The sequence below is a fragment of the Lynx canadensis genome, chromosome B4, assembly GCF_007474595.2.
Source record: "Lynx canadensis isolate LIC74 chromosome B4, mLynCan4.pri.v2, whole genome shotgun sequence".
NCBI classification, from domain to species: domain Eukaryota; kingdom Metazoa; phylum Chordata; class Mammalia; order Carnivora; family Felidae; genus Lynx; species Lynx canadensis.
In genome coordinates this window covers 67,605,794-67,628,062 of record NC_044309.1, presented here as the reverse complement: position 1 = coordinate 67,628,062, position 22,269 = coordinate 67,605,794, and the positions used below count along the sequence as shown (strand labels likewise).

Sequence of the window (22,269 nt, the reverse complement as noted above, 5' to 3'; positions counted from 1 at the left end):
ATCTCGAACCCCCTGCCCCCTGTAATAACCAACCATTGTAATTTCCTCATTTGGGGCACCTGAGTGGCTCAGTAGACTTTGAGCCATCAGACTTTGGCTCAGGTCATGATCTCGTAGCTCTTGAGTTTGAGCCCTGCGTCCGACGCTGTGCTGACAGCTTAGAGCCTGGAGCCTACTTCAGATTTTGTGGCTCTCTGCCCCTCCCCTACTTGTTCTCTCTCTCTCTCTCTCTCTCTCTCTCTCTCTCTCTCTCTCAAAAATAAATAAACATTTTTAAAAGATCTTCATTTTTACTTTATAAGCCATCCTTGTAATATCATTCCCATAGCTTTTTATGAGTTTTAAATTTGAATTCTTTTAGGGGCGCCTGGGTGGCGCAGTCGGTTAAGCGTCCGACTTCAGCCAGGTCACGATCTCGCGGTCCGTGAGTTCGAGCCCCGCATCGGGCTCTGGGCTGGCGGCTCAGAGCCTGGAGCCTGTTTCGGATTCTGTGTCTCCCTCTCTCTCTGCCCCTCCCCCGTTCATGCTCTGTCTCTCTCTGTCCCAAAAATAAATAAACGTTGAAAAAAAAAAAATTTAAAATTTGAATTCTTTTAATTAAAAAATTAAATTTTAAATTTAAAGCTCCCAGTTTAAATTTGAAAGCTCCCAGTTTGTGAGTTGTTCTTATATACACAATAAACTCTTAATAAATACTATTTATTGAATTGGGGGCTTTAATCTCACTATTTCTGAATTTTTGACAGTACTTTCAGCTAGAATAGCTTATAATTAGTGCCATTTCTGTCTATTTCAGGGCCAACCATAATGTCTGACTTCTCCAAATGTTAGTGATATTACTGACAAAACATGGACCAGGAGGTTTTAGCCTTTGTAAAACAATCCTAATCTTTTACATAATGGTTTAAGCAGCCACTGATGATCATTGCCTAGATTTGCTCTGTCATTAGGAGTTACAAAATAGTTACCTTTGAAGTCCATCCTTCCTCCTACATGTATTAGTTTCTATAAAAAAGAAATTTCACTCATAATTTATTCAGTTATTTTATATAGACATACTAGAGTGGCTAGATAAATATTTGATTCTTTCCCTTTAACAATTTTTAGAAAAACCAATTGATATTTAGCAACAATGTGAAGGTGGCTAGAGAGTTCTGTTTTTTTAAATACCATTATAAACCCATGTTTTAAAAATCTGTTTAGCATGTTTCAATGCATTTGAATAATTACAGTTTTGATGCTCAAAATGATTTATCTTTAGCCAGAGTGAGCCCTTTCAAGCTGTCTTCTGTGTCTTTTTGACACAATCTCAAGAGTTTTTAGAGGAAGAGCCAAGATTGCAAAACAGCATGGAAGTTTTTTGTGTGTCTCACATCCATGAAATACAGCCAGACCAACACTAAACCATCCTACACACCTAGAAAACTGATCTGAGGATCAACACAACAATCTGCACAACCTGAACCACAGAATTCAGCAGGTATGTGGTGCAGGGGGGTGAACTGGGGGAGAGAGAAGCTGCGGAGGGCAGGGACCCACTTTTGTGGGAGGAGAGGATGGAGATGGGGGGTGGGGTGGGGGGAGAATACGGGAAAAGCACCCTCCACAAAAGCAGCTGGAGAGAAAGTGGAAAAGTGGAAACAACTGCAGGGACTGAACTAAAAAAGGGAGAAATGAGAAAGGAGAAAGGAGAGGGTTTAAATTCCATTAAGAGTATAAACAGGGGGAGTTCAGAGTCGGAAACTCCACAGCTCAATAACTGTCAGTGCTCTGGTGGAAAGGGAAAATCCCCAGGAGCATAGTGGAGTCTAGGGTTCTTCAGGCCACAAGGGGAGAGACGGTTTCTCTGCTGGGAGGACACCTGACAGAGGCTGTGTGGGTCCCCCAAAGGCAAAGCCCCAGTGGACTCGGGAGAACAACCACATTCTCTGGTGCTGGAACAAAGTTGTTAAGGGTGAAGCCTGGTGCCAGATGTGTGTTGTAATTTTCCATAATCCCTGAAACGCTGCTGCTACACTATCTTGCAAACTTTTTCTGGGGTGGGCTGGCACCTGATTGCGGTCTCTGGGCATCAGCAGCACAGTCCCACAAATGTTCCTGAGTGTGGTTGGCACCCAGCCATTGCTTGGTGAGATCCTCCAACAGAGGGTAGAATGGGTCAAAACCGCAGTCCCTCAGAAGTAAGGGGTCGGGAAAAACTGCCGGATCTCAGACAAAACTCAGGAGGAAGGTGCTGCCTGTGGCTTGGTAATGGACTGTGTAAAAGTGGGGAGTGGACAGAAACTGAAGACAGAGGATGGGTATGCAATTGCTGATCAGAGAGAACGGAGTTCCGATACTAGAGACTGGGTAGCTGGGTGATGCCATTTTCACCAGTCCCACACATGCGCATGTGCACGTAGTGCCACAACAATCTACCCCAGTAAGCTAAGCAGCACTATCTAGTGGAGAACAGAGCCGTTACACTAAGCCCCACCCAACGGGGCCAACCTCGCTCTTCAGAACACCTGCTTAGTTTATGGACTATAAAGTGCTTCATAGTTTGACTTCTAGGGGACAACAAAGTAATTTCAGTTGTATTCCAGTCTGTTTGCTGATCCATCTATTCAATGTCTTTATTTTTTCTTTTCTCTTTTTCGTTTCTTTTTTTATTGAATACAGAAAGAGAAAGCATTCATTTTTATTTTCAATTTTTATTAAAAATATTTTTCTTTAATTTTTTTCTACTATATTTTTCACTTTTGTGTAAATTTTTTCAAATTCTATTTTACTTTCATCATTTTATTTTAGTCTACTTCAGTGTATTCATTTTTTCAAATTTTCAAACTATTTCCTTTTTTTTCTTTCCCCTTTTTTCTCTAATCTATCAAGACCATTTCAACACCCAAACCAATACACACCTAGGATCTGCATCATTTATTTGATTTGTGTGTGTGTGTGTGTGTGTTTGTTTTTAATATTTTTAATTTTAACATATTTTAAATTTTAATATTTTTTAAAATTTTAATTATTTACCCCATTAATTCTTCTCCCTTCAAAATGACAAAATGAAGGAATTCACCCCCGAAGAAAGAGCAGGAAGAAATGACAGGGACTTAACTAACACAGATACAAGCAAGATGTCTGGACCAGAACTTAGAATCACAATAATAAGAATACTAGCTGGAGTCTAAAAAAGATTAGAATCTCTTTCTGCAGAGATAGAAGTAAAAGCTAATCAGGATGAAATAAAAAATGCTATAACTGAGCTGCAATCTCAAATGGATGCCATGGTGGCAAGGATGGATGAGGCAGAACAGAGAATCAGTGATATAGAGGACAAACTTATGGAGAATAATGAGCAGAAAAAAAGAGGGAGACTAAGACAAAAGAGCCTAATTTAAGAATTAAAGAAATCAGTGACATTAAAAAGGAACATCAGAAGCATAAGGGTCCCCGAAGAGGAAGAGAGAGAAATAGGCATAGAAGGTTTATGTGAGCAAATGATAGCGCAAAACTTTCCTAACCTGGGGAAAGACACAGACATCAAAATTCAGGAAGCACAGAGGACTCCCATTAGATTCAACAAAAACCGACCATCAACAAGGCATATCATAGTCAAATTCACAAAATACTCAGGAAAGAAGAGAATCATGAAAGTGGCAAGGGAAAAAAAGTCCCTAATCTACAAGCAAGACAGATTATGGTTGTAGCAGACCTATCCAGAAACTTGGCAGGTCAGAAAAGAGTGTCAGGATATATGCAATGTGCTGAATCAGAAAAAGAGGCAGCCAAGAACTCTTTATCCAGCAAGGCTGTCATTCAAAATAGAAGGAGAAATAAAAAGTTTCCAAGACAAACAAAAATTAAAGAGTTTGTGACCACTAAACCAGCGCTGCAAAAAAATTTAAGGGGGACTCTCTGAGGAGAGAAAAGATGAAAGCAAAAAACAAATAAATAAAGACCAAAATCAACAAAGACTAGAAATGACCAGAGACCACCAGAAGCATCAACTCTACATCAACATAATGGCAATAAATTCATATCTTTCAGTACTCACTCTAAATGTCAGTGGGCTAAATGCTCCAGCCAAAAGACATAGGGTAACAGAATGGATAAGAAAGCAAGATCCATCTATATGCTGTTTACAAGAGACCCACTTTAGACCTAAAGACATCTTCAGATTGAAAGTAAGGGGATAGAGAACCATCTACATGTTAATGGTCAACAAAAGAAAGCCAGAGTAGCCATACTTATATCTAGACTTTTTTTTTTAATTTTTTTTAACGTTTTATTTATTCTTGAGACAGAGAGAGACAGAGCACGAATGGGGGAGGGGCAGAGAGAGAGGGAGACACAGAATCGGAAGCAGGCTCCAGGCTCTGAGCCATCAGCCCAGAGCCCGACGCGGGGCTCGAACTCACGGACCGCGAGATCGTGACCTGGCTGAAGTCGGACGCTTAACCGACTGAGCCACCCAGGCGCCCCTAGACTTTAAAATAAAGACTGTATCAAGAGATGACAAAGGGCATTATACCAGCATTAAGGGATCTATCCACCAAAAAGACCTAACAATTGTAAATATTTATACACCAAATGTGGAACACCCGAATATATAGATCAGTCAAACACAAACATAAAGAAATTAATTTATAGTAATACCATAACAGTAGGGGACCTCAACACCCCACTCACAGCAATGGACAGATCATCTAATCAAAAATCCAACAAGGAAGCAATGGCTTTGAATGACACACTGGACCAGATGGACTTAACAGATATATTTAGAACATTTCATCCTAAAGCAGCAGAATACACATTCTTCTCCAGTGCACATGGAACATTCTCCAGAATAGACCACATACTGGGACACAAACCAGCCCTCAACAACTACAAATAGATTAAGATCATACCATGCATATTTTAAGACCACAATGCTATGAAACTCGAAATCAACCACAAGAAAAAATTTGGAAAGGTAACAAATACTTGGAGACTAAAGAACATCCTACTAAAGAATGAATGGGCTAACCAAGAAGTTAAAGAGGAAGTTAAAAAGTTCATAGAAGCCAATGAAAATGATAACACCACAACCCAAAACCTCTGGGACGCAGGAAAGGTGGTCATAAGAGGAAAGTACACAGCAATCATGGCCTTCCTTAAGAAGGAAGAAAGATCTCAGATACACAACCTAACCTTACACCTTAAAGAACTGGAAAAAGAACAACAAATAAAACCCAAAGCCAGCAGAAGACAGGAGATAATAAAGATAAGAGCAGAAATTAATGCTATCTAAAGAAAAAAATAGAACAGATCAATGAAACCAGAAGCTGGTTCTTTGAAAGAATGAACAAAATTGATAAACCACTGGCCAGTTTGATCAAAAAGAAAAAGGAAAGGACCCAAATAAATAAAATCAAGAATGAAAGAGGAGAGATCACAACCAACAGAGCAGTAATAAAAACAATAAGAGAATATTATGAGCAATTATATGCCAATAAAATGGGAAACCTGGAAGAAATGAACAAATTCCTAGAAACATATACACTATGAAAACTGAAACAGGAAGAAATAGAAAATTTGAACAGACCCTAACCAGTAAAGAAATCGAATTAGTAATCAAAAATCTTCCAAACAACAAGAGTCCAGAGCCAGATGGCTTTCCGGGGGAATTCCAGCAAACATTTAAGAGTTAACACCTATTCTCTTGAAGCTGCTCCAAAAAATAGAAATGGAAGGAAATCTTCCAAACTCTTTCTATGAAGCCAGCATTACCTTGATTCCAAAACCAGACACAGACCCCACTAAACAGGAGAACTATAGACCCATTTCCCTGATGAACATGGATGCAAAAATCCTCAACAAGATATTAGCCAACCGGATCCAACAATACATTAAAAGAATTATTCACTACAACCAAATCTACATTTAAAAATGAGGTTCCTGGGATACATGGCTGGTTCAATATCCATAAAACAATTAACATGATTCATCACATCAATAAAAGAAAGAACAAGAATCATATAATCCTCTCAATAGATGCAGAGAAAGAATTTCACAAAATACAGCATCCTTTCTTGCTAAAAACCCTCAAGAAAGTAGGGATAGAAGTATCATACCTTGAGATCATAAAAGCCATATAAGAAAGACCCAATGCTAATATCATCCTCAATGGGGAAAAACTGAGAACTTTCCTCCTAAGGTCAGGAACAAGACAGGGATGTCTACTCTTGCCACTGTTATTCAACATAGTATTAGAAGTCAGCCTCTGTAATCAGACAACACAAAGAAATAAATGGCATCCAAATCAGCCAGAAGGAGATCAAAATTTCACTTTTCGCAGATGACATGAAACTCTATATGGAAAATGCAAAAGATTCCACCAAAAAACTGCTAGAACTGATTCATGACCTCAGCAAAGTGGCAAGATATAAAATCGATGCACAGAAATCAGTTGCATTTCTATACACCAATAATGAAGCGACAGAAAGAGAAAGCAAGGAATCGATCCCAGTTACAATTGCACCAAAAACAATAAAATACCTAGGAATAAATCTAACCAAAGGGGTAAAAAAAATCTATACACTGAAAACTATAGAAAGCTTATGAAAGAAATTGAAGAGGACACAAAAAAATGGAAGATTCCATGCTCCTGGATAGGAAGAACAAATATTGTTAAAATGTTGATACTACCCAAAGCAATCTACATATTCAATGCAATCCCAATGGAAATAATACCAGCATTCTTCACAGAGCTAGAACAAACAATCCTAAAATTTGTATGGAACCAGAAAAGACCCCCAAGAGCCAAAGCAATCTTGAAAAAGAAAACCAAAGCATGAGGCATCACAATCCTGGACTTCAAGCTATACTACAAAGCTGTAATCATCAAGACAGTATGGTAGTGGCACAAAAAGAGACACTCATATCAATGGAACAGAATAGAGAACCCAGAAATGGACCCACAAACGCATGGCCAACTAATCTTTGACAAAGCAGGAAAGAATATCCAATAGAATAAAGACAGTCTCTTCAGCACGTGGTGCTGGGAAAACTGGACAGCGACATGCAGAAGAATGAACCTGGACCACTTTCTTACACCTTACACAAAAATAAACTCAAAATGGATTAAAGACCTAAATGTAATACAGGAAGCCATCAACATCCTCGAGGAGAAAGCAGGTTAAAACCTCTTTGACCTTGGCCACAGCTACTTCTTACTCAACACGTCTTTGGAGGTAAGGGAAACAAAAGCAAAAATGAACTATTGGGACCTCATCAAAATAAAAAGCTTTTGCCCAGCAAAGGAAACAATCAGCAAAACTAAAAGGCAATGGGAGATGGAATGGGAGAAGATATTTGCAAACGACATATCAGATAAAGGGTTAGTGTCCAAAATCTATAAAGAACTTATCCAACTCAACACCCAAAAAATAAATAATCCAGTGAAGAAATGGGCAAAAGACATGAATAGACACTTCTCCAAAGAAGACATCTGGATAGCTAACCAACACACGAAAAAATGCTCAACATCACTCATCATCAGGGAAATATAAATCAAAACCACAATGAGATACCACATTACACCTGTCAGAATGGCTAACATTAACAACTCAGGCAACAACAGATGTTGGCAAGGATGCAGAGAAAGAGAATCTCTTTTGCATTGCTGGTGGTAATGGAAGCTGGTGCAGCCACTCTAGAAAACAGTATGGAGGTTCCTCAAAAAATTAAAAATAGAACTACTTTATGACCCATCAATTGCACTACAAGGTATTTATCCAAGGGATACAGGGATGCTGTTTTGAAGGGACACATGCACCCCAATGTTTATAGCAGAACTGTCAACCATAGCCAAAGTATGGAAAGAGCCCAAGTGTGCATCGATGGATGAATTGATAAAGAAGGTGTGGTATATATATACAATGGAGTATTACTCGCAATCAAAAAGAATGAAATCTTGCCATTTGCAACTACGTGGATGGAACTAGAGGGTATTATGCTAAGCGAAATTAGTCAGAGAAAGACAAATATCATATGACTTCACTCATATGAGGACTTTAAGACACAGAACAGATAAACATAAGGAAGGGAAGCAAAAATAATATAAAAACGGAGGGGGACAAAACATAAGAGACTCTTAAATATGAAGAATAAACAGAGGGTTACTGGAGGGGTTGTGGGAGTGGGGGATGGGCTAAATGGTTAAAGGGCATTAAGGAATATACTCCTGAAATCATTGTTGCTCTATATGCTAACTAATTTGGATGTAAATTAAAAAAAAATAAATTAAAAAAAAGAGTTTTTGATGGTTTCCTTGATTTCAGAGATGACAAGGTATCTCAGATTCATCTTACACATTCCCGATAAGGAATCAGCCATTTTTCTAAGGGGCCCTGGTTCCTTTTAGAGGGAATTGGTGTTTGAAGATAAAAATTGTGCATTGGGGTGCTCTTTTTTTTACTAGTTAGTAATTGCCTCTAGATAGCTGGCAATTAGTGGATAATACTAAGAAACATACACATTTTTAGAATGAGAAAAATACTTTCAGGGTTTATAAAACTGATGCTTCCAATTAAAATGAAAATAATATGAGGTTTTGCCTAACTTATTTATATCATGTATCTCTTAAACTATTATCTCTTAATCTTGCCATGAGATCTAGGTTTTTCTGTAGCAACGTAATCGTGAGAGAGACCAGTTATTTCCTATATACTTAAGAATGTCGCCTCCACTCCGTTTTTCTCAATTTCTCTATTTGAAGGTTGAAATAAAATTGGGGTGCCTGGGTGGCTCAGTCAGTTAAGTGTCCGACTTCAGCTCAGGTCTGATCTCTCGGTTCATGGGTTCTGGCCCCACGTTGAGCTCTGTACTGACAGCATGGAGCAGCAAGGATCCTGGAGCCTGTTTCAGATTCTGTGCCTCCCTCTCTCTCTGCCTCTCCCCCACTTGCACTCTCTCTTTCTCTCTCTCTCAAAAATAAATAAACATTAAAAAAATTTTAAATAAGTAATATGGAAGTCAGTTCATAGAAGTATCATGGGATTGCTTTGCAGTGTTGAGGAAAGGCAGAATAATAACACTGATTGAAGACATGGTTTTGCGAGGCAATGTTGTAGCAGATGTTTATATATCACACATATTTCTCATTCCAGCCTTAAACAAACCTATGAAGTAAATATTTTTATTAGTCCCATTTTGCAAATGAGAATCCTTGGACTTAAAAAGAAGTTAAATAATCCAGTAGGATGGCTATAATAAAAAAAGATAATTAACAAGTGCTAACAAGGATGTACAGAAACATTGCTGGTGGAAGTGTAGAATGGTGCCACCACTTTGGAAAATGACAGATCCTCAAAAGGTTAACATAGAGCTACGATATGACCCAGCAATTCCAGTCTGAGATTTATACCTAAGAGAATTAAAAATATATGTCCACATAAAAACTTACACATGAAGGTTCCTAGTAGCATTGCTCATAATAAGCAAAAAACCCAAAATAACAACTCAAAATATCCATGAATGGATAAACTAAAAGTCATATAGGATAATAATAGAATATAATTCAGCCATATAAAGGAATGAAATACTGACATATGCTACAACCCAGATGAACTGGGTTCTTCTAATAAACGGAAGGCCACATATTGTTTGACTCCATTCGTACAAAATGTCCAGAACTGGCAAAGCCATAGGAACAGAATGCGGATTAGTTAGTGGTTACCAGGGGCTGGAGGAAATGGGGAGTGGCTGCTAATGGCATGGAGTTTCTTTTTGGAGTGATACAAATGTTCTGGAATTATGCAGTCATGATCATTGTACAACTTTGTGAGTATACTAAAAACTGCTGAGTTGTACAATTTAAAAGGGGGAATTTTATGGTATATGAGTTATATCTCAATAAAGCTGTTATTTAAAAATGAGGTTAGGAATTTATGTAGCATTACAAAATTGGAACAGGGTAAGCCAATACTTGAACCAAAACAATCTAGCTCTAGAACCTGCATTTTTAATGGCTCTATTTTCTATATCTCTAGTGAGAAGAAATATACTAGCTGGTTTCATTTTATTTATCATCCACTTGCCCCAAGGTAGAATTTAGTCCATGTCTAATGGCCAGACTCAAGACTTCCATGAATAGTTTTCTCAAAACAGAGATTTTGATAATAATTAATCAGTTATCATTAATTATTATCATAGGCAAGAACCTGGATGATATATATTTCATTGGAGATAGAAGCTAAATAGTGTTCATTAACTTCCTACCATTGATTCTTCTTATTCTCTCACACCCCACATCCAACCTATCACAAATCTTCGCTTTGTCTTCAGAAAATATCCAGAATCTGACCTCTTCTCACTGCTGCCACCAATGTCACCTTCATCCAGGCCACCATTATCTTTTGCCAAGACATCGCAGCAGCTTCTTAACTGGCCTTGCTGTCCCTTTGTTCCTATCTAGTATATGTACTCTGCACAGTAGCCATAATGTTATGTTAAAAATGAAGATCATCAGATTCCTCCTTTGCCTCTTCTCAAAGTCCTTTGCTCTCAGTATAAAATCCAAAAGCTTTCCTAATCCTCCAAAATCTGTTAACATCTCTGACCTCATCTACTCATGTTCTTCTTTTCTTATAGTACCCAGATATTTTAGTTTCATGTCTTAAACAATCATCTGATCGTACCTCAGTAACTTTGCACTTACTGTGCAAGGAACACATTACCTTCTAAGTAGCTGTTGCCCTAGAAATCCACATGATCCCCTCACTACATTAACATCTCCTCTCATATTCCACCTTAACAGAGAGGTCTTTCCCAAATGTCTTGCCTAAATGATATGCTCTCTAACCTCTTGCCCTGCATTGTTTTTTTAATAGCACTTATCACCACCTGACATATATTTGTTTATTGTTTTCTCCACGCACCACTCCTGAACAAGTCAGGATCTTAAAGAGATGCTTGTACTTTCATGTTCTTTGAAGCATTATCCACAATAGCCAAGATATGGAAACAACTTAAATGCTAACTGACAAAGAAATCAATAAGCACATGTGATATATACATATAATGTAATATTACTCAGCTTAAAAAAGAAAGGAGATTTTGCCATTTGTCACATGGTTGGACCTGAAGGACATTATGCTAAGTGAAATAAGCCAGACACACAAAGGCAAACAATTTATAATCTCACTTATAGGTAGAATCTAAAATAGACAAACCTATAGAAGCAGAGAGTAGAATGGTAGTTGCTAGGAACTGAAGGGAGGGGAAAAATAGGGACTAACGGCCAAACGGCATAAGGCTTCAGTTATGCAAGATAAATATATTCTGGAGACCTACTATATAGCACAGTGCCTATAGCTAACAATCATATATACTTAATATTTACTAAAAAAGTACATCTTATGTTGTATTCTTACCACAATGAATAAATAAATAAATAACAATAAAGGAGTCAGGAGGAAACTTCAGAACGTGATGGATATATTCATTACCTTCATGGTGGTGATGGTTTCATATGTGTATACTTTTCCACAAATTCATTGAGTTGCACACATTAAATATGTATAGTATTTAAACATTTTCAGCTTTGCTGAGGTATAAATAACAAATAAAATTATAAGATGTAAACATGATAATTTTGTATATGTATACATTATGAAAGGATCCTCCCTCATCAATTTAATTAACACATCCATCTGCTTCATACTTACCTTTTAGAACATTTAAGTTCTAATCCCTTAACACATTTCAATAATACAATACAGTGTTATCAATTATAGCCACTAAGCTATACACTAAATCCTCAGATCTAACTCATAACTGAAAGTTTGTACCCATTTACCAACCTCTGTCTATTTCCCCAATTACCCATTCCTGATAGTCATTTTCTACCTTGTTTCTATTAGTTCCAGATGTTTTCTGGTTTTTTTTTTAGATTCCACATAGAAGTGCGTTATATTTCTTTGTCTGGCTAATTTATCTTAGCATAATGCCCTCAAGTTTCAACCATGTTGCCACAAATGGCAGGATTTCTTCTTCTTTTTTAAGGCTGAATAATATTTTATATTTTATTGAATACATATACCACGTTTTCGTTATTCATCTGTCAAAAGACACTTTGATTGTTTCAAAATCTAGGCTATTGTGAATAATGTTGGAATGAACATGGGAGTCTTTTGGAGCAAGGCCACACCACCTTTTGGAGCAACTATTCTATTTTCAACAAGAACTAGCTTTTTACTGGCTTCTGGCAATAACAGGTAACCATGAACCAAAGCAACTCATTCTGGACTGGGGATTATCTTGTTTATACAGCCATGAAGTTAGGCATTTCCAGCAGTAATCTATTATCCATCAGAAATCATGTATACAGAGTGGAAACCCTACCCCCATTAAGACTTCAAAGGCAAAACTCCGATCCATGGATGGTTTTTTAATGTTTGCAAATATAGTTCCACCTATCTAGCTGCCACCTTTCTTTGAATTTGTGTGTTTTGCTTGAAGGGGTAACTTGAGACCAGTTGACACAAAAGAATAAAACTCAAGGCCAGATTACCAATGACCCAGTATCAGTGAAAAGTGAGCTATGTAACATTATAGTGTGTCTCAGCCATGGTCAAAGAAGACAACTGGAAAGGAAATTTCTCATTGGCCATTGTGCTTGCTAGAAGTTTGGCTTGAGGACAGTCCTTTTTTTCTTATATAACCTGTTATTGGTTTTGATTTTCCTCTCATGTCTAATAGGCCTCAGAAAGTACTGTTACCCACGGGCTTACTGAATACTTTATTTACTACCATAAAATGCTGCACAGCCCTTCTTCTAACCAAGTAATTTATTTCAAAATGAAAAACATCAGGGATTTTATACTTCCTTATTATTCATGGATAGTAGACGTTGAAAGATTGGCCTATTGAGAATTCCACCCGAACATCAGCTGAGGGACACTGCTACATAATTTGGTGTACTGATTGCAGGAGGTGATATATTGGCTGATCCATAAGTCAACATTTACATTCTCTTCCATTTGCTGAAACTCCCTCCTAGCCATTTGAGTCTTTTGTGACTCTAGAGCAGCCTTTCTAAGCAGAAAGGCTATCATCATATTGTCTCAAATGATCAATTCTGACCATCAGGAGAAAAATAGAGCTACCGCCACACGGTAAGGTCTGGAATGTAAGTGCGCTGCTGTCTCTATGTTTTATCATTCCCTGAGGTAAAAGGCATTGAGAAACTACAACTTCATGCAATTGGATTTTCAAGGACTCAAATCCCTCATAATTTTTCCGACTGACAAACTCTGCTACAGACTACAAAGAAGAACTAGCTGGAATGAGTGACAGACATGAAGGAAAGTTAAGAGCCTTGGGACTAACTATAGAAGTGACACTTGTAATATACACCTGTATTTAGCTATTGTTCATCTTTTGTTGGTAGGTACTACCAGTGATATACTAATATACCAACTTTCTTTCCCCATCATTGGGCATAGTGTTTAATGATGGTTAAATTTACCGTCAGTCCAGTTTACATAGAAAGGTGAGTAGTACATAAAAGGTTTATGATAAATTAGGTTGGGGAGGTGTTAACAACTGTACATTTTTTATTAAGGTAATTAATGTTGTGGGGCACCGGGGTGGCTCAGTTGATTAAGCCTCTGACTTTGGCTCAGGTCATGATCTCACAGTTCAAGAGTTCGAGCCGCACGTCAGGCTCTATGCTGACAGCTTGGAGCCTGGAGCCTCCTTCAGATTCTGTGTCTCCCTCTCTCTCTGTTCCTCCCCTGCTTGTGCTCTGTCTCACTCTCTCAAAAATAAACATTAAAAAAAATGATAAAAAATAATAAAAATTAATGTTGTGCAAGGCACATTTAGAAATATATGTATAGGAAGAAGGATATGTGTGTGGGCAGCAAAGTGTGTAGAATGTACTGAAGATGATAGTCATGACATTACGAAACCTCAACTTCTTCTAGCTAACTACCTCAATGGTATATAAATACAAAGACAGAAGTGGGTTAGGGGGAATGACACTTAGTTCAGTTTTAGTCTTGTCGAGTTTGTTCTATCTATAAACCATCCAGCTAGAGGTGTGGATTCAGAGCTGTATCAATGTGTCTGTAATTCAGAGAAGAGCTGAGGGCAGGAGACATAGACTGGAAATCCTCCTCTGTGTATAAACACAAGTACTTGTGTTGATGAAATCATCCAAGGGGCATGAATAGAAGAGAACAGGAACATGATGAAACTTTGGAGAATTGAAATTTGAAGGACTGGCAAAAGTGAGGGCAAGTCAAGAGCCTTGGGAGCTCCACAAATGTAGGAGCACTATTAAAACTGATGTCACAGTGGGGCACCTAGCTGGCTTAGTAGGAATAGTGTGCAACTCTTGATCTCAGCATAGTGAGTTTGAGCCCCACATTGGGTGGAGAGATGACTTAAAAATAAAATCTTTAAAAAAATGATGTCACAAAAACGAGAAAAATGTTTTAAGTGGGAAAGAGTGATGGGTGTGTGGGTAGGTCAATAGGATAAGCGTCTGACTTGGGCTCAGGTCAGGATCTCGCAGTTCATGAGTTCAAGCCCTGTCTCGGGATCTATGCTGACAGCTCAGAGCCTGGATCCTGCTTTAGATTCTGTGTCTCCTTTTCTCTTCCTCTTCCCCACTCGTGCTTTGTTTCTCACTTTATCAAAAATACATAAACATAGGGGCGCCTGGGTGGCGCAGTCGGTTAAGCGTCCGACTTCAGCCAGGTCACGATCTCGCGGTCCGTGAGTTCGAGCCCCACGTCGGGCTCTGGGCTGATGGCTCAGAGCCTGGAGCCTGTTTCCGATTCTGTGTCTCGCTCTCTCTCTGCCCCTCCCCCGTTCATGCTCTGTCTCTCTCTGTCCCAAAAATAAATAAACGTTGGAAAAAAAAAATTTAAAAAAAAAAATACATAAACATAAAAAAAAAAACTTAAAAAAAAGTGAAAATAGCATCAGACCCTACTTTTTTATTTATTTATTTTTGAGAGAGACAGAAACAAAGTGTGAGCGGGGGAGGGGCAGAGAGAGAGGGAGTCACAGAATCTAAAGCAGGCTCCAGGCTCCAAGCTGTCAGGGCTTGAACTCATGAACCGTTAGATCATGACCTGAGCCAAAGTTGGACACTTAGCTGACAGAGCCACCCAGGCGTCCCAATATCAGACCCTACTTAAAGAATTTTGAGGCTGCTGGTGTCCTAAGCAGAGAAGTTGTCATAGAATGAAAGGTGCGATGTAATTGGCATAGAAAAGTGGGGGAAGGGAACAAAAACATAGTTTCAATAAGTTTAACTGTGAAGGGAAAGGACGAAATAGGATAATGGCTTCATGAGATAAAGAGTAGAAGAAAAACATTTTGGAGAGGCATGATATGACTCAGTTTCTCATTGAGTTGTAGCATTCTTATTATTATCAATAAAAACATACGCTCATGAATTGCTTGAAAACTTGTATTTATTTTTCACATCCAGTCAACAAGAGAACAAAATGCCTCAGAATGAGAATTCACACTTTGAGTGAAATACAAATGTTTAGTTATTCTATTTTAGTGATTTTTGTGCATTTATAAAATAAATACCTGGCCTGTTATACGTGGAAAGGTGATACTGGTGTTAACTGACTGTTGGGAGTGTAGACTGTTTGCACATATCTAAGCAAGAACATGCCGTGATGTGCCTATATCTGTAAGGTATTGTACTGCCATTAGGACAGTCAAGAAAAATTTCCCGGAATTCGTACTTATCTTCTTGGCAGCAAAGACATGAATTTGCCAGCTGAAAGATATGATAATTGTACCTAAAGGAAAAGAATATTTAGCAATAAATATTTTTGGGATATCTTCTGAAACAAATTGACATCAATGCTCAAATTATAATTGTCTAAGCGATTTAGCAATCCTTCCAACCAATTTCTTCTTTACCTATACTTTGCATTTCCCTCTCACCATGAACTTCTGATGTGGATCAGTGATAAGTGGTATGTAAGACAAAAGAAATCCAAAACGGAAATTTATAATCTTATAATTAGAATGTTATGGTGAAAAAATATAAACATATTTTTAAATATACGACTTCATACCAAATTATTATTTTCTATATATTAATCTACACATGAAAGTGTTCATGAACAAAAAACAATATATATTATGTCTAAAATGCAAGTGACAGTTTAAAAACACATTTTTAAGCAAGACTATCTGCTTAAGTACTATCAGTAATTACTGTGTGAAAATAAATACATTTGCTATGAATGTATTAGTTTTGATTTATTTAGAAGGCTACTTTAAAACCATTCATTACTGTTGAAAATGTTTATTTTATTTCTAAGATCTTAATGTCTTAGATATTTGTTTCATCAGGTTTTGATCATTAGCTCTCACGTAAAAAATGTTCCATGTAATTTTTAAAACTTAATTTCCTCCACAATGTTACAAAATTAATGCACAGTACACATTCAAAGAAACACTCACCTGACAGTGTTCTTACATTCCCCTACACATCTTGCCATCTCAAGTTTTTTCTGGCAACCACGGTACTTAACAGTCACATTCACAAGTGAAGATCTACAATTAGTATTACCTAAAACAAAATGATAATAGAACCAGAAATGAGGTTTAACATTAGCAATTGCTAAGTCTCAGTTTTCTGAACCTTTAGTGGAGAATCATAACAAAAAATACTTCATAGTGTTGTTGAAGGGTTTAACTACTTCAGCACCCAGCACAAGGTACCTGGTTAGTATTCAATAATTATGTTTAATAAATGTTATCTTTTCATTAGTGCTATCATTATTATCATAGGAGAAAGAGGAGGGAGGGAACAAGGAGGAAGGGAGGAGAGAAGGGGGGAAGGGAAGATGGAGCTGAATGGATTGTTTCTGACATCCATTTCTCATTGTTGACCATTCTTATTATCTAATGTATCGGTTTACAACACAACCTGCTTATATTAGAGAGCAAACTATATTTTTTTTCATGAGAATCAAATTTCTTCCTTGTAAACACCATTGTTTTTTACTGGGAAGAATGTTTCAACCAACACGAAAAAGTATAATACATAACGTAGAGATATCAATTGTTAGTTTCTGCATAAAGGTTAGATGACCTGTTATGTTAAAAACACAGGAGACTTTCTATTCATGATCTGACATTTTGTTTTAAAGAAACACTAAATTTTTGTCAACTGTTGACACTTCCTCTACATGTGGAACCTAATGTTACTTACATGTATAGCAACATTTGTTTGAATCATAGACTCTGTCTTCCTATAGGGGTAAGAGAAATAGAAAAAAGACTTAAAAACATAAGTATTATTTTATAAATAATATAACATTACTGAACTTACTGAAATTACAAAGGGGAAAATGGAACAGATAAATATGCTGATGTCAGATCCAGGAAGCATGGATGAGAGAGCATAATAATAAAAATGAGTCTGAATATTTACACTAAAAATTTTCAACCGTAGGGAGAAAGGGAAAAAGATATCTAAAATGAAGTCTTCTTTAAAATAACATGCAAGAGGGGCGCCTGGGTGGCGCAGTCGGTTAAGCGTCCGACTTCAGCCAGGTCACGATCTCGCGGTCCGTGAGTTCGAGCCCCGCGTCAGGCTCTGGGCTGATGGCTCGGAGCCTGGAGCCTGTTTCCGATTCTGTGTCTCCCTCTCTCTCTGCCCCTCCCCCGTTCATGCTCTGTCTCTCTCTGTCCCAAAAATAAATAAACGTTGAAAAAAAAAATAAAAAAAAATAAATAAAATAAAATAACATGCAAGAAAGTAAAAAAATAATCCTCCCTTATGTTAATTGAAAAATACTTTCATACTGATATTACTACTAGACACTGTAAGTTTCTTACAGACAGGATTTTAACCTTACACGTTAAAACTCAATAAATGTTTAAATCCAACATTGGAGTACTGAAATCAAACTTTAAACTATATTATCACTTATATCTTCAGAAAGAAAAATTACTTAAGTTTGAACTGGTGAGCATTTATTATTAACTAATTTAATTAAGACTTAAGCTTAAAACTTAGCATTTACTAATACAAAATCCTCACCATATGGTGGGGGACAGTAAAAATGAAGACTGTGGCATAAAGAAAGAGCTGAAAAGTACACTTCAATGTGATTTTATGAAAACTTTGTATTTTTATAAGAAATGATTAACCCGAATCCATGAGCCTTAAAAAAAAAACAAGGTTGGTGTGTTTTGGGTTTTTTTTTTTTTTTTGGTTTGTTTAAAAGTAGCAAAATGCTTTCTAAAGTAACATACTTCTTCTAGAATAGCACTAGATTAAGCTTCACGGAGCCTGCAAATATAACTTTGATATGAAAAATATACTTGGCAATAAAAGTTGTGAAACAGATCTGGAATGGAATCCATAAGAAATTTATGTCTGTTGGCCAGACAGACTTTTCCAAATGAGAAAGAAGACAGATTGTGTTTATATTTAACATAAGAAGTGGATGTTGTTGATCATTACTTAAGAAGATAACTTACTTCTGCACACCAGGTCTGCTTTGGGCAGTCCTGGACCACTGCGATGAAACCAGTGCTATGGCAGGAGTAGGAGATGCATGGATTGCTGGGGTCATCAAATGAAGCACCAATCTGGGAGGCAGAGAGGAAGAAAGAAGAAAGGAGTTATTCATCTTGATTTCTTGTTGAGGTTGAAAATAAAAATCTGTAAAAAAAAAAATTCAGATTCAGATTGTTAAGTGAATTTCCAGAGGTACCTTCAGTCACTAATTAATATTTAAGAAAAGTGAGTTAAAAGCTGTCTACTTCGGGGGCGCCTGGGTGGCACAGTCGGTTAAGCGTCCGACTTCAGCCAGGTCACGATCTCATGGTCCGTGAGTTCGAGCCCCGCGTCGGGCTCTGGGCTGATGGCTCAGAGCCTGGAGCCTGTTTCCGATTCTGTGTCTCCCTCTCTCTGCCCCTCCCCTGTTCATGCTCTGTCTCTCTCTGTCCCAAAAATAAATAAACGTTGGAAAAAAAAAATTAAAAAAAAAAAAAAAAAAAAAAAAAAAAAAAAAAAAGCTGTCTACTTCGATGAATAAATCAATATGCCTCCTTGAGAGCACAGATTGTGAGTCAAGATTCTGAATCCTCAAGTGAAAATTCACATATTCTATTCACCTACTCAGTCACTGTATTATATTTTAAAAATATTTTCAAGAAAGGTTATATTATGATAACAGGAAATCAACCAATTGTTATGCTCTAAATTTCAGGGCAAAGAAGTAATCTAAGTAGAAAAATTGGCACAAAATAGTTTTATCAGATTACTACAAATGATAAATGATAACAAATGATATATCCCACGAGACATCCTACCTCTACTTCTGCTTGTATACTTGTAAAGTTCTCTGGATTGCTTTAAAAATAATTTATGTTTGAAATTCAAATGCCAGTTTGGGAAATTATATTTATTTCAAACTGCAAAATGAACTTTCAGATAAACTGGAATTTTATTATTTCAACTATTTTACATACAAATGGTTAGAGGTAAAACTTTTCCTTTGTTCTTTAAACATCATCATATTTTATGTTTAAAAACTTGCATAGATTCTATGGGGCACCTAGATGGCTCAGTTGGTTAAGCATCTGAATCTTGATCTCAACTCAGGTTACGATCTCATGGTTTGTGAGTTCAAGCCCTGCATTGGGCTCTGAGCTGACAGTCCGGAGCCTGTTTGTGATTCTGTCTCTCCCTCTTTCTGCCTCCCTTCCACGCCACTCTACTCACTCTCTCTCTCTCAAAATAAAAATAAAATGGGGTACCTGGGTGTCTCAGTCTGTTAAGCATCCAATCTTGATTTGGGCTCTGGTCATGATCTCATGGTTCATGAGCTCGAGCCTCATATCAGGCTCCATGCTGATGCCATAGAACCTGTTTGGTATTCTCTCTCTCTTCTTTCTCTCTGCCCCTCCCTCCTCACACTGTCTCTCTTTCAAACCAAATAAATAAACATTTAAAATAAATAAATAAACTAAGAAAAAAAACTAGAATAGATTCTCAAATCACATTACCTTTGGAAACCAAAAATTAAGAAACCAAGACAGAAATGTGAACATGATAAATAAGTTAAAACACTCATCAGCTCTGTTTTATATATTTCTTAACATACCACATAGATTTTATGCTAGACTCTTAATATTTAGTATCACCAGCTCAAAAGGCTTATCAATTTGAGAACCATGTGGGTTTTATGGCTTCCTGGTACCTTTTTTAAAAAGTTAAATTACTTTCCAAAATGCCAAATCACTTGTCAAAATCTAGCCCTGAATATACGTGTTGTTATATTCACATAACGGGGTTCCAGTCTTTTGGGGTTTTTCATTTGATCTCTGACAGGTTGGCCATCTGATATTTCTGGCTATAATTACAGTTTAACTCTGTTCATTGATTTGAATGTCACAGAGTGTGCCTTCTCCATCTGGTCAGACCCCTGGGAAATTTTATTTAGAAGTTAGGTAGTTAATGATCAAGTACATTTTCCTCCTTTGAAGCGAGCCATGCTGAGTGTTACATTTGATGCTCCTTTTGAAGTGAATATAGGGGGGGAAAATGAACAGATTCTGCTCCACCATTACCAATGATTTTTTCAAATTATAAACTGAAAAAGCCTACATTTATTCATAATTATATAAATAAAAATATTTTAAAGTAAAAACAGCCTTACCTTATACTCAGTATTGTTAAATAAGCACGTTCTTGGTTCTGAAAAATAAATATATTATTTTACCCTAAAATAAACATTATAATTCTGTTTTTATTTATAAACCAGAAATTGCATATGGAATCATATTTATCAACCAATTAAAATGTTTCTTCCCACAACACCATCATCTCCCTTTAATAAACTCATTATATTCATAATTATTAATTCTAGGTTTCCCCCACTCCAAAGATAGTGAGTTTTAAGAGATCAAGTATGATTCTATTTTATTTATCACACTCCTCTAGCATGGAGTTTAACACATATTAGAAGCTCAATGAATATCTCTTGAATATGTGAATAAGTAAACAACTATTCAATTCAAATAATGTATTGTGAATACACACCACAGTATCCAATTTCACAGCAGGAATCATCAGCTTTGAACTTTACAAGCCTCTCTCCAGTTTTGCATGTGGGTGCAGAAGGGCACTCCTTGGGTTTACAGTCTACAGCCTTTGCATCAGTACAGGTGCATTTGTGGCAATTGGCAGTCCATATATCTCCAGGCTACAGACACAAACCAAGTTCAGACTTCTATTCAGATACAGGAATGACAGCAATTGGATTAAAGTAGAGACAAAGTGTGTACTTACAGATTTCTCTTCTCCCAGCGGACCATGACAAACTGTTAACATGAGATGATAAAAGGTAATTAAATTTGGCAAAATAGAACCATCTGTTATACATAGATAACCACCAGGTGGCCAATACAGAAAAACAGAATTATGGAGAATTGTATGGTGCTTTCAGGTGGGTAAATCACATCCACCTACTTTGAGCAAACTGTCTCTAATGAGTATAGATATTTCCTACTTTACAATCCCAGCACAGGTTAATTATTAATTTCTGCTGGCAGTGGTCAATAAATCTTATGACTGTTGTTTTACTTACTGTTTTACAGTCTGACTTCTGCTTCCATACCCTGCAAGTCACCAAGACTTTGTAATTACCAGTCCCTAAGGCCCTTTATCAGTTTTTCAAGTTCCCTACAATTGCTGACATTTTTAACTCTCACCTTCTTGAAAATGTTCTCCTCCCTTCAAATTCAACACTCTGAAATTCCTTTCTTTATTAGCAACTTTTTCTCTTCCTTCTCATTGTCTCTGTCCTTTCCTGGTACTTTTCTTCTATCTCCAGTATCCACTGTAATGTCAAGTGGATGACTCTCAAACTTGTAGCTCCAGTACAGACATCTCTTCTAAACTATGGGCCCAGGTTTCCCTTGGCCTAATAAATAGCATTGCAGACCTAATAAATGGCATTATTGAGACCCTCAAACTCAATAAGCACAAAACAGATTATATCATCTTGCCCCTAAAACCAGTTTCTCATCTAAACTGACTTCTTCCTATTGAGAACCAAAGTATTCTTTCAATTATTTGAGCTTAAAACTTAGGAGTCATTTTGATTCCTTCCATTTCATCACTTGGCACCCAATTGACTGCAAAATTCTGTATCTTCATCTTTACTTCATTCCCTTCATTTCCTGGTTGTACTTGCTACAGTACTACTCCAGGATGTTGTTATCTTTAATCTAGCA

At 37.1% G+C, this 22,269-nt stretch overlaps 1 protein-coding gene across 1 annotated transcript in view; it reads right to left on the bottom strand.

The window, feature by feature from the left end:
• Positions 1 to 15,440: 15,440 nt before the first annotated feature.
• Positions 15,441 to 22,269, bottom strand: part of MUC19 (mucin 19, oligomeric) — a 140,413-nt gene continuing 133,584 nt past the window's right edge. The window contains exons 80-86 of the mRNA XM_032593777.1: positions 21,323 to 21,354; positions 21,074 to 21,236; positions 20,691 to 20,728; positions 18,505 to 18,615; positions 17,228 to 17,267; positions 16,474 to 16,582; positions 15,441 to 15,800 (exon numbers count right to left, since the gene is read on the bottom strand). Of these exons, the coding sequence (XP_032449668.1) occupies positions 15,617 to 15,800; positions 16,474 to 16,582; positions 17,228 to 17,267; positions 18,505 to 18,615; positions 20,691 to 20,728; positions 21,074 to 21,236; positions 21,323 to 21,354 (677 nt within the window). The 3' untranslated portion in view covers positions 15,441 to 15,616. The remainder of the gene's footprint in view (positions 15,801 to 16,473; positions 16,583 to 17,227; positions 17,268 to 18,504; positions 18,616 to 20,690; positions 20,729 to 21,073; positions 21,237 to 21,322; positions 21,355 to 22,269) is intronic.